General features: G+C 43.6%; 1 protein-coding gene across 1 annotated transcript; it reads left to right on the forward strand.

Annotated features, from left to right (window-relative positions):
* Window positions 1-5125: 5125 nt before the first annotated feature.
* c1ql4a (complement component 1, q subcomponent-like 4) lies at window positions 5126-14651 on the forward strand (the record flags this gene model as incomplete). The annotated part of the gene is made up of 2 exons (XM_084068482.1): window positions 5126-5674; window positions 14472-14651. The coding sequence occupies exons 1-2, from the start codon at window positions 5129-5131 to the stop codon at window positions 14649-14651; spliced, it is 726 nt and encodes a 241-aa protein (XP_083924608.1). The 5' UTR covers window positions 5126-5128.
* Between the last annotated feature and the right edge of the window lie 1221 nt (window positions 14652-15872).

Raw genomic sequence — 15872 nt, forward strand, 5'->3', positions numbered from 1 at the left:
GAAAGCGTGCAGACAGAACAGTCACGGCCGAAGAAAGATGCTCCGTGAGTAATGTGGCCATAAATAAGTTCCTTCTTCATCTCCTACTTGTTTACACAGAACAGAACAGAGAGTATACGATATAGAACCCGAATTATGCAGACGTGCGCACAAAAGGCAGATGGAGAGATTTATGCTTGATGTGTCACAATATATGAGGCTAATTAAGCAAACTAAATGAGTCCAGCGGTCTAATACTGAATCTCCTATTGTGCTTTATGCAAGTGGGGACAATGGAGAAGTTGAAAAACTGAAGTGAACCTAGGGGAAAGTAAACACCAAATGGACCAAAACAACCAAATAGACCCTTACGGGTCCAATTGGTTACATTTGTACACTCTCAGCGTTAAATTAACAGAGAATAATAGAGAGAGAGTGAGTGAGAGCGAGGGAGGGAGATCGGCATACGCATATTTCAATATTAATCAGCTCAGTAATATTTTAACAGGCACTAAAAATCCAATCCTGAGCATATTGCCTCTGACTCTTGGCAATGATTATCTGTCCCATGGAGACTGCGGCTGCTCGGGCCCTCTGAGCAGTGCTCTAGTGGGCCAGACTGACCTCCCTGCAAACTGGGACTGACAAGTAATTTTACTCATCCCTGTGTTGGGACAGTGTCGCTCAGCTTCACCAACATGTCCCCATGGAGATTATCTATCGCAGCCCCGGAACTCAACCCTTACCCCTGATTTAGGCTATACTTGGTTGCCCGCTGTCCAGCGCACAGTGTGATGTGTTGTGAGCTTGTACTGTGGATCTGCTATTTTCCACATAATACTAAGCGTAAATTACCCTTTAAGTCTGTGTCAGCGACTCACAAGATCTGACCCCCGTCCCTGGATAACCACTGTTACCTGCTGCTGATGTCTCTAAATGTCTCTTGACATTTGTCCTGCCTGAAGCTCATGAATGCAAGATCACCCCTGGGAAAGTGGGGATTCCCTCTTGACTGAGCAGTAGACGTTTGGTCTCCAATCCTGACATGAGACTTTGCAGCTTTACCGTGTGGTCATTATATCTACAACGAAAGAGGCAGCAGCGCGTGCATGCGTGAGTGCGTGCGTGCGTGCGTGCGTGCGTGCCTGCGTGCGTGCGTGCGTGCGTGCGTGCGTGCGTGCGTGCGTGCGTGCGTGTGTGTGTGTGTGTGTGATGACTGATGACAGAGAAGTCATCAATACTGAATGCGGGCCTATTCCCCTTTAACTCCTACCACCTTTGTCAGACATTAAACATTAAACATGCATATGTGTGTGATTGTGCCTGTATGACGGATGACACAATGCTCTGAGGGAATGAAGATCTGAGCTGGAACCTCCCAAAGACCTTCAAGAGCGTCTCGCCAATCAATTTTATATGATCGTCAAGTATAATACGTGTGAATATGACTTAGGTAGTTGGTAAATAAAATCACACGTTATGCTCCTCAGTGTTCATTTATCCATTTGTAACTCCTATACGGTACAACTGTATACAGGTGTAAGTATGTGTGTATGGTTGTGTGTGTGAGAATGTGAATGTGTGTGTGTGTGTGTGTGTGTGTGTGTGTGTGTGTGTGTGTGTGTGTGTGTGTGTGTGTGTGTGTGTGTGTGTGTGTGTGTGTGTGTGTGCACATGAAAAAAAAACGTGAAAAAGATTATGAAGAGTACATGCAATGCATATAGTGCACTGATGAGATGCATGTGTGTGTGTGTGTGTGTGTGTGTGTGTGTGTGTGTGTGTGTGTGTGTGTGTGTGTGTGTGTGTGTGTGTGTGTCTGTGTGTGTGTGTGTGTGTGTGTGTGTGTGTGTGTGTATGTGTGTGTGTGTGTGTGTGTGTACGCTGTACACGCAGCAGAGGGGAGAGGAGCGGTACAGTGTCTAGGGCGAAGCAGGGTCTCGCTAATGAGGCCTTATATCAGTGGGATGCGAGTCACACCATACAGACAATGGTCTTCTAGGGAACATATAGGCTTGCTACATCTGTTTTATACTTAGCCGTATGACGGTGTCCTGTGCCCCCCAAAGATTTCCGATCTACAAGCTCACCACGCCTCACAATAGCGAGGCCTGGTAAGCTTGTAGATCGGCTATTTTTGGCGAAGGGACACCATTGCACGCCGGAGTATAGTCTCCATTCCTCACGCGTCATGCTGAGGTGGTTCTTACTTTAGTCACCCGACCTGCAGCTCCCTTCCTTCCGGAGCGTACAGAAGATGAAAACATCTGCTTTGTTACCTCGGCTCTTTGTTAGGCGCTGGTCCCTAACGACAGGATAGATAGGAGGTGAACATCACAGTATGTCTACTTTTATCAGTTTGTGTGGGAAAAATGCATTTGGTCTCCCTTTGTTCTTTGGTTTGAATTTAAAATAAGAAATGTACAGTATAGACATTTTATAGCCAAAACCAAATACCGAATATAGGAAACACTTGGCCGAAAACCGAATACCAAATGGCTGAAAATTATTACTTTTTTTAATTGAATATTAAATAAATTAAAGGTTTTGTACCATTGCTGTCATGTGCCTCTGTTGTAGAGCAACATGATTATGGCAAAACTTATAATCACTATGGGTCCATATTGAGATCAGTTATTTAAATCATATATGTATGTTTTAAATGTTGGGGGGGGGGGGGGGCTGCGGGGAGGAATGCAGCTGGGCTCAACTGAGAGAGCCGCAGCCCGCAGCTGCTGTATACTTCTGCCCACAACGGTGTGTTAGTGTTACCGATCGGATTGTGCCGTTTGTGTATGTCTTCTAAACATTCGGTAACATTTATTTGGCGTTAAAATCTTTTCGGCCGAAAACCGAATATGCATTCTTTTTTGCCTTATTCGGCCGAATATTCAGTGCATCCCTAATATATATATATATATATATATATATATATATATATATATATATATATATAGGCTGTAAAATTGTATCAATTATTTTTTCAAAGGAAAGGAATATATTCCCTCTCTGTATTTTTTTTTATTGTATACCAATAAACCACAGGTTATCCGATTATTTTTGCTATGGGCAAAATACTTTATTTAATAAGAAATAAGTCCCAAAGGCTAAATAAATGTGCTGTGGGAAAGGAAAGGGGAGAAGGAGGGAGAGAGAGAGAAGAGAGAGAGAGAGGGAGAGAGAGAGAGAGAGAGAGAGAGAGAGGGGGGGGAGAGAGAGAGAGAGAGAGAGAGAGAGAGAGAGAGAGAGAGAGAGAGAGAGAGAGAGAGAAAGCGAGAGAGAGAGAGAGAGAGAGAGAGAGAGAGAGAGAGAGAGAGAGAGAGAGAGAGATCTTACAGGTGTCGGACTGGGTATAGCCTATGGAACAAACAAAGCGTTGCAGTGAATGACCACTCGCTCGCCACTCTGGACAAGAGAGGCAACTACTGCTGGTCCTTCAATGGAACGGTGAAGGTGAAGTGGATCAAATGTTCTGATGCTTACCTTTTGAAGTTTGCGTCGTTTATGCTACAGTCTGATATCTGTCTCAGGGGGGCTGGGTCTTTTTCCTGAGGATTGATAAACTCTCTGATCACTTTCTCTGGACAGCTGGTGCGTTACAGCGGTGCGTCCTGGTTTGGCACGTTTAAGTCTTGGTGTGGTTTTGGTGGGACGCGTCGCAGACTAGATTGTTTTTAACGAATTTTAACATCCACAAATAAGGACCAAATGGTGAGTGTTTTATTCAGTTTCTATTTTATGATATTCTGTCTTCTTTAGTTTTTTACAGTCACTTGTTCAGATTTTGTTGCAAGCTACTATGTGCGCGCACTCTTACAGATATATGTCTTCTTAATTAATAGTCAATTAGGCTACAGTAACTAATTATCTCAAATCACTATGAACAATTTTAAATTAATAATGTTGCGTACATTACATCATATATTTTCAGTTTGTTAACGTTTTGCATTAGTACCGGTATTTATTATATTAAAATACAAAAAAAGAAGAAGAAAAAAACTGTGGTTTGATAGATTGATTTTGATTGAATACTTTATTAACAGTTTGCAAAAAGGAAACAGTGGTAGAGTTTATACCAAAGGTGCTAAAAGGATAACACAAAAAGCCCAATTTAGTGTTTATTTCCATTGTGGTCCTGTGTATTCAATTCACATTTAACGCCAAAAAAATAGGCCTAATATACAATAATATGCAAAACATGGTCAAATGTAGCCTTTGTGTCCTGAATGTTTTCCCTGTCTTTTCCCCAACAGATAGAGCCAGAGGAGGAATCTCTGATATAAAAACACCAAACTGATAAAGGTGTTGATATACTATCTTGAAACCAGCACTTTTCAAACCAGGACAGTGGACATGCAATAAAAGTAGGGGGACATGCAATGATTTTGACAGGAAAAGCCCTCTGAATATGACATTTCATTCACATCACGCTGTGGCCATCAGTGAGACACACTCATGAAGTAAAGTCCTGTGCTTAAAAGGGGGCCCTCGAGAGAGATTATTTTCCCTTGACGTAAATTATTCTTCATTGAACAAACAGAACATTGCCCCCTCCCCACTCAGCTTCAATGAGCAGAGTTTGGCACCTGCCATGGTTTCAGCACACTTTTAATAAGCTCTGGTTTCAAAACAACCCTCCTGCTGCCATTAATGGTTTCCGTTTGATGTTGAAACAGGGACACAGTGAAGTGAGCTTGATGAGATGAATTATGTTTCGTGCAGAATGTCAAACCAAATCTAAATCCGATTTTTTGCCAAGATCACGTCAAACATTGTGGCATTTAGAGGTTTAATCTTTTCATTGGCTTCTTGAAAAGATTTGGTCACCTTCCCTCTTTTGACCCTATAACTAGTTGCGTCATCCCACCATCGGCTCTGGTTGTCTGCCGTCTTGTGTTTTCCTTCCTAACTTACTCTCACGTTGGGACCCTGAGAACCTCATCCCTTGTGCTGTTCTGACACTGGCCCCGTGACACGCCCTCCAAAGTCCTCTCCACGCCTTTCTCCACCTTTTTCATTCCACAGTGTTTCACTGAGGGGCTCCATCCTGGCCGGCACTATTCCAGCCAAAGGGGAAGAGGACTTCCTGACGCTGGCTGCCTCGCGGCTCAGCCGCAGGAAACGCGTCATCGGAGCCGCGGTAGGCGTGGCCATGGTTCTCGTGCTGTTGGTGGCCATCCCCTTGCTGGTCCACACCACCAAAGGTGGCAGTGCTGGGGGTGCGGCGACCCGCTATGAAATGCTGGGCAGCTGCAGGATGGTGTGTGACCCCTACACCACCTCTCAAACTGGCCAGGAGCTGACAGCCGTGTCTCCACCTCCCCAGGATTACTCTGGGCGGAAGATGAAGCCTGGGCTCCGAGGACCCCCGGGGATCCCTGGGCCGCCGGGAGCACGTGGAGCCCCTGGAGAGCCGGGCAAGCCGGGGCCACAGGGTCCTTCAGGCCCTGGGCCCGGCGGCTATGCTCCCTCCCTCTACACCCCTAAGATTGCCTTCTATGCAGGTTTACGTAAGCAGCACGAGGGCAGTGAAGTGCTGAAGTTTGACGATGTAGTCACCAATGTCGGTAACTACTATGAGCCAAGCACTGGCAAGTTCACCTGCCCTCTGCCTGGCATCTATTACTTCACCTACCACGTTCTGATGAGGGGCGGTGACGGGACCAGTATGTGGGCTGACCTGAAGAAGAACGGACAGGTCAGTGTGTGTGTGTGTGTGTGTGTGTGTGTGTGTGTGTGTGCGTGTGCGTGTGCGTGTGCGTGTGCGTGTGCGTGTGCGTGTGCGTGTGCGCGTGTGTGTGTGTGTGTGTGTGTGTGGGGGGGAGCACATGCAGTGTGTATGCAGACACACAGAAGTGCCCAGATATATTTTTTTCAGTGTTGACCACCCCCTCAATGCCATTGACTGACATTCACCTCTGTAACATTGAGCACTTCAGATTCACAGCACATAGCGCGTGCAGCAACATGCCAGCCGGAGAATGAAGTAGCAATCTCCCTCCTCATTAGGGGGAAATTCATGCACTACACTTTGAAAGTGTCAATCTAACCCTGAGAGTGTTAGAATGGACCCTTCCAGGTCCATCTTTACACTCTCAGGTTTAAATCGACACCCAGGATTGCGCAGTGTGCAAATATTTGCATTCCCACATGTGCCGTACAGTAGCAAAATGACAAGTGGCAGGAAGCATCGCTGCCAAAAGGAACAGTCTAATTAGTAAGTATCATACACAGAACTTGATTATCACCTAAACAGAACTGCAAAAGAGCACAGGAGAAATGTCTGTCAGTGTGCGGACCAGTTCGTTTACACCTCAGCTAAATAAATAATGAATGTAAAATTGACAGTGCACTCATCCACTCTCTCACTCCCCAGACACTAATTAAAGACAGAGGGGCTGATGGGGGAGGTGTTGGGGGATAAATCACAGGGATTTCAACGTTGGACTCAAAACTCAAGAAACATTTTCCAAGTCACTTTCTTCATGAAGGACTTGAGTTGCAAACACATGCACTCAATGCAGACCTGTGAACATAGACAGACAGACAGACAGACAGACAGACAGACAGACAGACAGACAGACAGACAGACAGACAGACAGACAGACAGGCAGGCAGGCAGGCAGGCAGACAGACAGACAGACAGACAGACAGACAGACAGACAGACAGACAGACAGACAGACAGACAGACAGACAGACAGACAGACAGACAGACACCTTTATGGTGTATTGATCTCTGTGGGGATCAATAAACCATGTGGCTGTAAGTCTACAGTAGGTCTATAGTTGTACCACATAACAACAGGTGCATTACATAAAGCATTTTTACCATAATACATCTACATTTTATCTCATTAAATTTGTTAAAAATCTGTTTGTGGTGTATCGTCAGCCATTATTTGACTACATACACGCAAGATTACAATGGCGACTGTGTTTAAGGCAGCCTGTCTAATGTCCTATATTGTCATTCAAGTCATTCAAACCTGCTAAATCATTTATAAATCTTAGATTGGATCCCCTGAACACCAGCTATGCCCTCTTTTTCAACCCCTCCCCAGCTTGTTCATTGATTCTCCATTAATTATCTTTTCACTCAACTCAATTATTTAACCTCACCCAGGTCCATATTATGCCCATCAGGAGGGCTTCTTAAACAATTCTGTTAATCAAGAGTTCTCACCTAACAGGACTCTACTCAAGGAGAGCCACTAGTTTTATTTTAGGTGGAAATATGTTGTAAATCAAATGCTACAGAGTTCCTGGTCATATGCTGGAGCCCTAAGGCAGGAGAGTGTGCTGCCCGAGGCCATATGAGTGTCTGTCAGTGGTTGGTGTTTGCTAAACGTGTCTGACAGTTTGGATTCCTGACTGTAGAATAACACTGCATTTTTGTCCATTGCCGAAGATACCTTAAGCTTCATCAAACATTGGCTGCTCATAGGAATGCTTCCTAAAAATAAAAGCAGTAGAAAACCCAGTCCCAAATGTGCTACTGCCATGCGTGTGCTTTGAGTGGTGTACCTATACAGATAAGGCCATTTATAACACTAGACAAGGGCACCGGCCTACTCAGAGAGCATGCAAGTCTGGAACGATGGAAGTTGGGAATGCATGCCCCACCCAGTCATGCGATACTTTCAACACTCTATCTCACGTTGTTACTCTTCCAACCACTGTAAGTAGGGGTACATCTCAAATATCTTTAGCCAGTGTATTTCATTGCGATAGTTTGCATATCTCCTGTCTTTTTCATGCAATACCTGTATATGGAGATTTCTGAATCTGTCTGTGTCCCTTATATGCCCAAATATGGAGTCCATGCCAGTCTATGATGTCAGTACTATGACATCATATTGATGACATCAGGCTATATAATGCGGATATTTTTTCACTTAGCGTGCCAGAATAGGGATGGATGGAAAAGCATGGATGGACACATTATATGGACATTTCCGTGAGCTTGTGATATTACAGAGCAATGTCAGAGCGGGACATTATCAGTGGCACGATAGCAAGATTTATATAACTGTCTGTGCGCCAGATTAGTCCCCATATATGGGCATGTTACATTTGTGATGCACACCGTCGTCAACCCAACGTCGACCCACAGGGCAATTTTAATATACGATTGGAGCTATTAGGCGGCCCAGTCTACACGACTCACTGAGTATATCAGCAAGTGTGCGTCTAACAGGGGAGACAGGACATGACAGTGACATGCTGAGAGACATCCACTATGACAGTGAAAGGGAGAGCAAAAGAAGACAAGTGAGACGACGGTGAGATCAGGGGTGTGGAGGAGAGGAAGATAGATGACTTAATGGCGGTATAGAGACAGTAGGCTGGTAGACGAGGCTTCTGGGAGGCCGCTGGTGAAGGCCGCGATGAGATCAGGCCCGATGACCAATGGACACCCACTCAGCATGTCAAGCTTGACAAGTGATCAAGGCTGCCTGGAGTATGAGAAAATAGGTCTATCCACTGTTTCCCAAACAGTGGGTGGGGGGACTCATCTTTGGGTCGCGAACCAATTTTTATGGGTCGCGAGTAAATTATATCTCCTTTTTTCCATTTCCTATACATTTAAAAAAATATTAATATTATTTCAAAGGTTTTTAAAGTTTTAACAAAAGAATCCCAACTTTTCATCAATTAAAAACAATTCCAACTTTTTTCAAAAGTATTTCGTAAATAAAATGGAAAAATCTAATAATTTCCATAAATAAATAAAATACAAAATTTAATAAGTAGTGAAAATAGCAGCTTCGCACCACGCTGTGAGCTTGTAGATCTGCTATTTTCACTAGTTTGGGTCCCTGGTAAACTTCTAATTTCTCTTTTGGGTCTTGAGCTAAAAAGTTTGGGAACCACTGGTCTAGACGTTGGGTTTATGCATCCGTTGAGCCCTTCCCTGTTACATTGACATAGTTTACAAACAGCACAACGATCGACCCTACAGGATTCCCGCAGAGAATATTTCCCATGCAAGTCCACCTGTATGTCTGCTAATGATTCCATATTGCCCGGGTTTGCCGTTTTGGTTATGCATGGTTGATGTGTGGCTGAAACACGCCAGATGGTGACAGGTGACCTGACTGTAGCGTGATGCGACAGCTTCAAGCTCTGAGGCGGATGTACTGACCGTAACAGGGCTTCCAGTGTGATTCCTGTAGATCTATTACATCTCACTAAATCCCCGCTCGCTTGAGCCTATCCGCTCACACCTCAATCTAACACTCACAAATCGCTGTGGAATGACAACGCATTAGAGTCAGGAGGGATTTGTGATTGAAGGGTCTACACTGTACCTTAGGTGCTTTCATGTTGTAACAAGGCTGTACAAGTGGCACAATTCCACTTGTGTGATGATGACAAGTGTATTTAACACAGTTACACTGCATTCTTACTCAACAAGCAAGTCATCATGTTAATAAGCCCATGTTGATTACATGGCGTTCCATGGTACAGCGCTAATCCCACTGTTATGAATCAGATATGCCTACTATACAGTATGTGACTAACGAGGCATGTGATGTCAGTTTATCTGTGACAGCTTAACCAGATTAAAACGATGTCGCCAAGTAGCAGGATGACTTTAATGTTGTGTTTAATAGATTCTTCGACGTCCATTTACATGTGTAAAGCCACTTCGTGTTGCTGGCTCTGCCGATGCTAATGTATACTCTGCATAATTGTTCTATTACTGATTTATCATTGGAGATATAAAAGGTGTATACTACTTAATATTCCTGTTTGGTTGCAAAGGTTATTAAGTGAGCGTGAGACTATGCTAATGTCGGTTGGTATGCTTTATAAGATGTCAGAGGGGTAATACGTCATGCTTATTTTTTTCAACAGAGCATTTTCCCTACCCCTCATTAACTTGTGTTGGCCTGTTCATCTATTAATTTATGGTCCCATAGTGCTTCGCTGTGTATATATTTGGTATTATGAATACAATATACAGAGTAGACAAATAGACATTATACTGCCACAGCTCCGATGTAATCTCTCCCTTGGTTTTTCACCTGTCATAAGCTCTTTTAATAGATCAGTTAAAGGTCAAGCTATTCCACACAGTAGTGTTAAAATGTCATCGCTTGTTGTAATGACCGGTACCTGCATTAACTTCCTCAGTTCAGAGTCACAGATATGCCTGACCTGAAATTTAATTAGCCTTTGAAGCAAGGAGCAGCAGGGAGGCATTCTTTCTTCCTATGAAGACTTTGCGAACAGTCTTGTCGGCCTTATACAGAGGATAAGACATCTTTAAAGAGAGTTCCTTTGAAATAATTACTCTGTATTTATATCAGTCAACTATACTCACATAAGTGAGGTGTTTTTGTACTAAATAGGCCAATGGCTATAACATAAAATATCAATAACAATCTGGGGGACATCTCTATGCTACAGTAGCTTGTCTCCATGTAATCCCTCTTCCCCCAGAGGAGAGAGAAACCCTATTCAATAAATATTCTATTTCCACTGCTCCCCCCAAAGCCTGCCATGTGCCGGGGTCCCTCAGGTAAGTTTAACAGCTACTTTTCTATTGTCTCCGCTCTAAGAGGTCAGTATATCACAGCGAATGAATCCTGTCAGTTTTATTACCAGTGGAGCACAGCACCATGGATAAAAACAAGACTTCATATACCCTCACATCTCCCTGGTCTCACAAAATAGCCTCGCTTGATCAGTCTGTTACTCTAGCCCTCCTCCTTCCCCTCTCTACAATCCTCCTCCGTCCTCTTTGGCCCTTGTTTTTTTTCTTGCTCCTTTTTCCCCCTCTCTCTCTCTCTCTTTGTCTCTATCCTTGTCCGTCTTTACCTCCCCGTCTCTGGTTCTATAGAAAATAAAAATCACACCCAGTGTGAAGTGGGCGGTGTGTGGTCATCACAACATGACTCACTTAAAAAACATAAATGTGTTTTTAAGTCCATACTGCTATTCATAGGGCTGCACATGTGTCATGTGTTTCGCTAGCCAATCACAGTCCTGAATTTGCAAAGTCAGCCAATCACATTACAGCTAGTGGTGATGACACTAGCTGTAATGTGATTGGCTGACTTTGCAAAAGTATAGATTTGCATTGACTGTGGAAGGGTTAGGGTTGTAGACTGCGTTGTAGACTATTGGCCAATCACGGTGCAGGATTGGTCAGTGTCCAAACCTCACTTATAGGGGGCGGTTACACCGCCCCAAAAATGATACTGTAGCTGTCCCCCGCCTGCCCTCATCTCTATCCCTCTGTCCTCTACAACCAGCCACCGTGCTCCCAAGTGTGTTCAACACAGGCTGTGTGTAATGAAAGGGCCTGGGGAGAGACAGAAGTCTGCTTCAGGCAAGCCCCGGGGGCTCATGCCTAGCGGCTCAAAACCTTACCACCCAGTCGGAACACCACAGTGTACAGCCTGGTTCATATGAGGTATATAGTTACAGGACAAGCTCACCATGTGTTAGATACACATTGTGAGCTTGTAGGTCTGCTATTTCTGGCTACTAGAGGTTTGGGCCACTACGGCCGATACGTATTCCCATATGTGTGTATCAGTCCTTGTCCCTTTTATGCCCATATATGGAGATCCCTGATGTCATCAGCATATGCCCATATATGGGCATGCCCCTTTTGTGCCCATATATGGAGCTGAGTTGCCCCGCCTCCGCATATCTGTTCATTCTTTCCACGCAACTTCTTAATAACCATATCAAAAACAGTATGTTAAAAGGACTATCTATTGCAGACAGAGAGATCATAATTAGTCAACTTGCTGATGACACTACATTGTTCCTAAAAAATGCAAGTCAAGTGCCAATTGCTATCCAGTTAATTGAATCCTTTTCTGAAGCATCTAGGCTTTGTTTGAACTTGAAGAAACGTGAGCTCTTTTCTCTCAAAGAATGTAATGTTTCTCATGTATGTAATATTCCCGTAAAAGAAAAGGTTATCAGAGTTCCACCGGCCGTCCGGCCGGCCAGCTAGTCATCCCTTAAGCCAATTTTAATATAGGATGCTCTCTTGCGATTCTTGGTCTGCCTCAATTGACTTGCATCACCCCTTTCACACATACAGTATGAGAGGTACAATATACTAAAGTACATCAGCTGAAGCACCGATCATCATAGATTGACCAAAGAATATGACTGTATTGACATTGTGGATATTCGCTGTACCCTGAAGAAGGCATTTACCTTGGTTTCTTTTTACTCTGTGTCCTAAAATAAAATACTGGCACTTTGGCTACCAGTGTGTGTATTATTCTGCCGTGGGCCGGCACCACTATAAGGACTTTGGTGTGCGTAACATTCTCGTGCACAGAATATTTTTTGTAGCCTATTATTGAGAAATCTGATAGTGGCCTGTCTGTTTGGCCACCATAATGAGCTGTTGAGCAGGATGACATATGCCCAGTGTCAATATAAGTCACAACATCCACGTCAGTGTCAGAAGCAGCCAGAGATGCAAATGTGATATTGGCTGTTGCCACAAGATGTCAAGGAAAACGACAATATAACCTTTACAGATGACAATGGATTGGTGTTGTTATTTGAGAGAGGGTCTTATGAGGACCTGAGAAAATCGGATCGGATTACACAAGTGCACCATTTTAAGCTTGAGGGAGCAAATAATTGATTCAGTTGTTTTGTTTATACAGTATATGAAGCTATTAACCACAGAAAGATATAGTGCTTATGCTCTCCAGAACCTGAGCTCTAATGAAACAGAGTTGTTTCATTAGATTCATTGTAGTGGAGCTATAGCTGTGGTCAGTTTTACCATGTGGTAGCTGGGCTGCGAAGCCCCAGGAGATAGACCACCCCGCTCCCTTAATCAATCTGGTTTAGAGTGGACAGGGACACGCTTAACCGCTGGCCGCCGACACGCTTTGTGTCGGATGCAGCATCCGTGACCTGCATCTCATTTAAACAGACCTACAGATACTGACCCGGCAAGGGAAAACAACTCCAATGCCGATGGTGAACAATACATGTACTTGTCCTGCATACTGTGTGGAACTAGGGAGAAAGTGGGAAGGAAAATAAGCTTTTCTTTAAAGAGGGAAAAGTCACAGTATTTCAGACACTGTTGCTCTATAATTGACTGTTTTTCAATTGGACTGAGCTCACCCGGGAGAGAGAGCACCCCAGAGTGATTGGAGTGACATGACAGTAGTTGAGTTGCAGATCATATTCTCCGGGTGTCATGGAGATGTGCGTGGCTTGTCTGGTCACTGACAGAGATTGAGTGCTCCCAGCATGGATGGACAATAAAACCAGACACAAGGCCACTGATGGTTGACATATGTCTGATAATAGGTGTTTGTATATCAGGATTATTGATGCATCCTTATTTTGGCTGTTAACCATGCAGCCTAATGTATAATGACACCTTATTTTGCATTTACTGGACAAACTGCATGGCAATTTTAGCACGGTAATGAAAACAGGTTGGTCGGTAACATAAATCTAGTCATTGAGTTCATTTACATTTTTGTTTAAAAGTATTTTTCCGTGCTGCACAACTCTTCATTTTTTATAAGCTCTACATATAGTATCTAATTAAATCATGCTCATACATTTGGAGAAGGTTACATCTCTGAAATCATTAAAGGAGGCATCTCTGTAGCCTTGGCTTATATCTTGCGAGATTTAAATCCTGTAAAACAGTAAGCGGACAAATCCTCCATATGTGCACGTGTGCTTAAATGTCTACATGAGTAAACCCAATTAAATGTGTTAACAAACAAGTAAAGATCCACTGCCACTGGGTCAATAACACCGGCCTCGCAAACAGCATGCAAATGCAAAACCGTCTGACTCCAGCACAGCTACTCAATATCATGCATATTGAGTTGGCCGAGGATCATAAGCAACAGGTCAATAGCCACACAACAAGATGCTGTTGCTGTTTCTAGCGTTCGCTACTGCTTCCCTGTAGACAACCTGTTGTCCCCTGTGAGCCTGCTTATCTCTGCAACCCAATCAAATCTAACTCAGTCCTGGGCTCTCGGTCCTCGCCCACACCAGAGCTGCTTCGCCTGATCAATACGAGATGCTAGGGTTGTGTTCTCAGTCTGGCCAGGGGTCAAAGGTCACTGGCCCAACAATGTTTATCTCACATACAAACGTGTTCAGGTAGTGATGTCACAGGCTGCTGATGACCGAGGCTGGGATATGATAGATTGCATGGAGACTGAGCGATGTGGTCTGAGTTACTTAGTTAGTGGGTGTCGTGCACCGGAAATAGCAAATCTATAAGTTCACAACACGTTGCACTGCGAGACATTGTGAATTTGTCAATCTGCTATTTTCGGTGCGCAACTATGTATAGATCAGGCAATAGGAAATAAAGTTGAAGGAAGGGTTGGATTCAAGAAGAACAGAGGACAGGGCTGTTTGTTATGGGGACTGTGAGTGGCAGTGTGACATTCACAAGTGTTTGCTCATGTCCGACCACGTTCTAATTGTCTCTCTGTGTGTCCCCTGTGTGCGACAGGTAAGAGCCAGCGCCATTGCTCAAGATGCTGACCAGAATTACGACTACGCTTCCAACAGTGTCATCCTGCATTTGGACGTGGGTGACGAGGTGTGTGTGCAGCTGGACGGAGGGAAGGTCCACGGAGGAAACACCAACAAGTACAGCACCTTCTCTGGATTCCTCATCTACCCGGACTGAAAGGCATCGAGCCGAGAGGAGTAAGGAGTGGTTTGGGAAGGCAGCAAAATGAACAAACACAGCCGAATCCTGAGTGTTCATTTAACACCGAGAGTGTAGAATAACACTCAGGATTTCACAGTGTATGCATGATGTACACCTACAGACACAAAGGAAAGCAAGCATATGCATATGCAAACCATCGTACACACACACACACACACACACACACACACACACACACACACACACACACATTTAACAGACAAAAAAGGTGTGGAGTGAACGTCTTGGAGTTAGGTGGAATTGTGTGTTATTGAGCCAATCATCAAATCAAGTGCATTTATTGACCCCCTCGTGAGTGTAAATATAATTTTCAAATATCTGTTTCAGATTATGTACAGTGCAGTACAGTACAGTACAGGTGCAAATTATGATGCACGTCACAGCTCTGAAATAAAATATTCTAATATGTGCCATTTTTGACTGACATTGTGAAAACTACACTATAACTTCATCACGCTGTCCATTATTTGATGCAAAGCTGGCGTTGAGGATGGTTTTAGTCAGTACTACTGACTGAGCCGATGGTAAAGGTATGGCATCTATAAACATTTACCATAAAGGGGCGTCAGTGATATTTTATTTATTCTCTATATAAAATAAGTGTTCAATAACTATAATCCTATTGCTATTCAGTAACATGAGTCTCCCCGTCTCTCCAGCTCTTTAGTAAACAGAAAATATATTTTCAGGTCAGCAACCAATTTTATTCAATCAGGAGAGAGAACTCATACAAGATATACATAGATAAGATAAACAAGTGAAATTGCAAGGGATTAAACAACACATTTCGAGATAAAATTGGAACTGGAACACAATACAATTGAAGCTTATAAAAACAAAATCTTTGTGGGGTATCCTGACCTGAAAATGTATTTTTACTAAAGAGCTGGAAGGATGAGGAGACCCCAGTTACTGAACAAACACTCTATCGCAACGATTAGGCCTTCTATCATAATTGAATTTTGTTAGCTTAATTCTTTTTAAACGTATCATTTACACACCCTGTTTAACTCCTGTTACTCATCGCTAAACTGAAAAACGCTGAGTGTTAATTTAATTCAGACTTAAAGTAACACTCAGGATTTTGTGGCTTCTGACCACATGACCTGTCCATCTTTCAACTCCACTGTATCAAACATGATTCCCCTACTGTTTTGAATGGAAATCCCTGAATCT

Source organism: Gymnoscopelus microlampas (genome assembly GCF_963454915.1).
Source record: "Gymnoscopelus microlampas genome assembly, chromosome: 10".
NCBI classification, from domain to species: domain Eukaryota; kingdom Metazoa; phylum Chordata; class Actinopteri; order Myctophiformes; family Myctophidae; genus Gymnoscopelus; species Gymnoscopelus microlampas.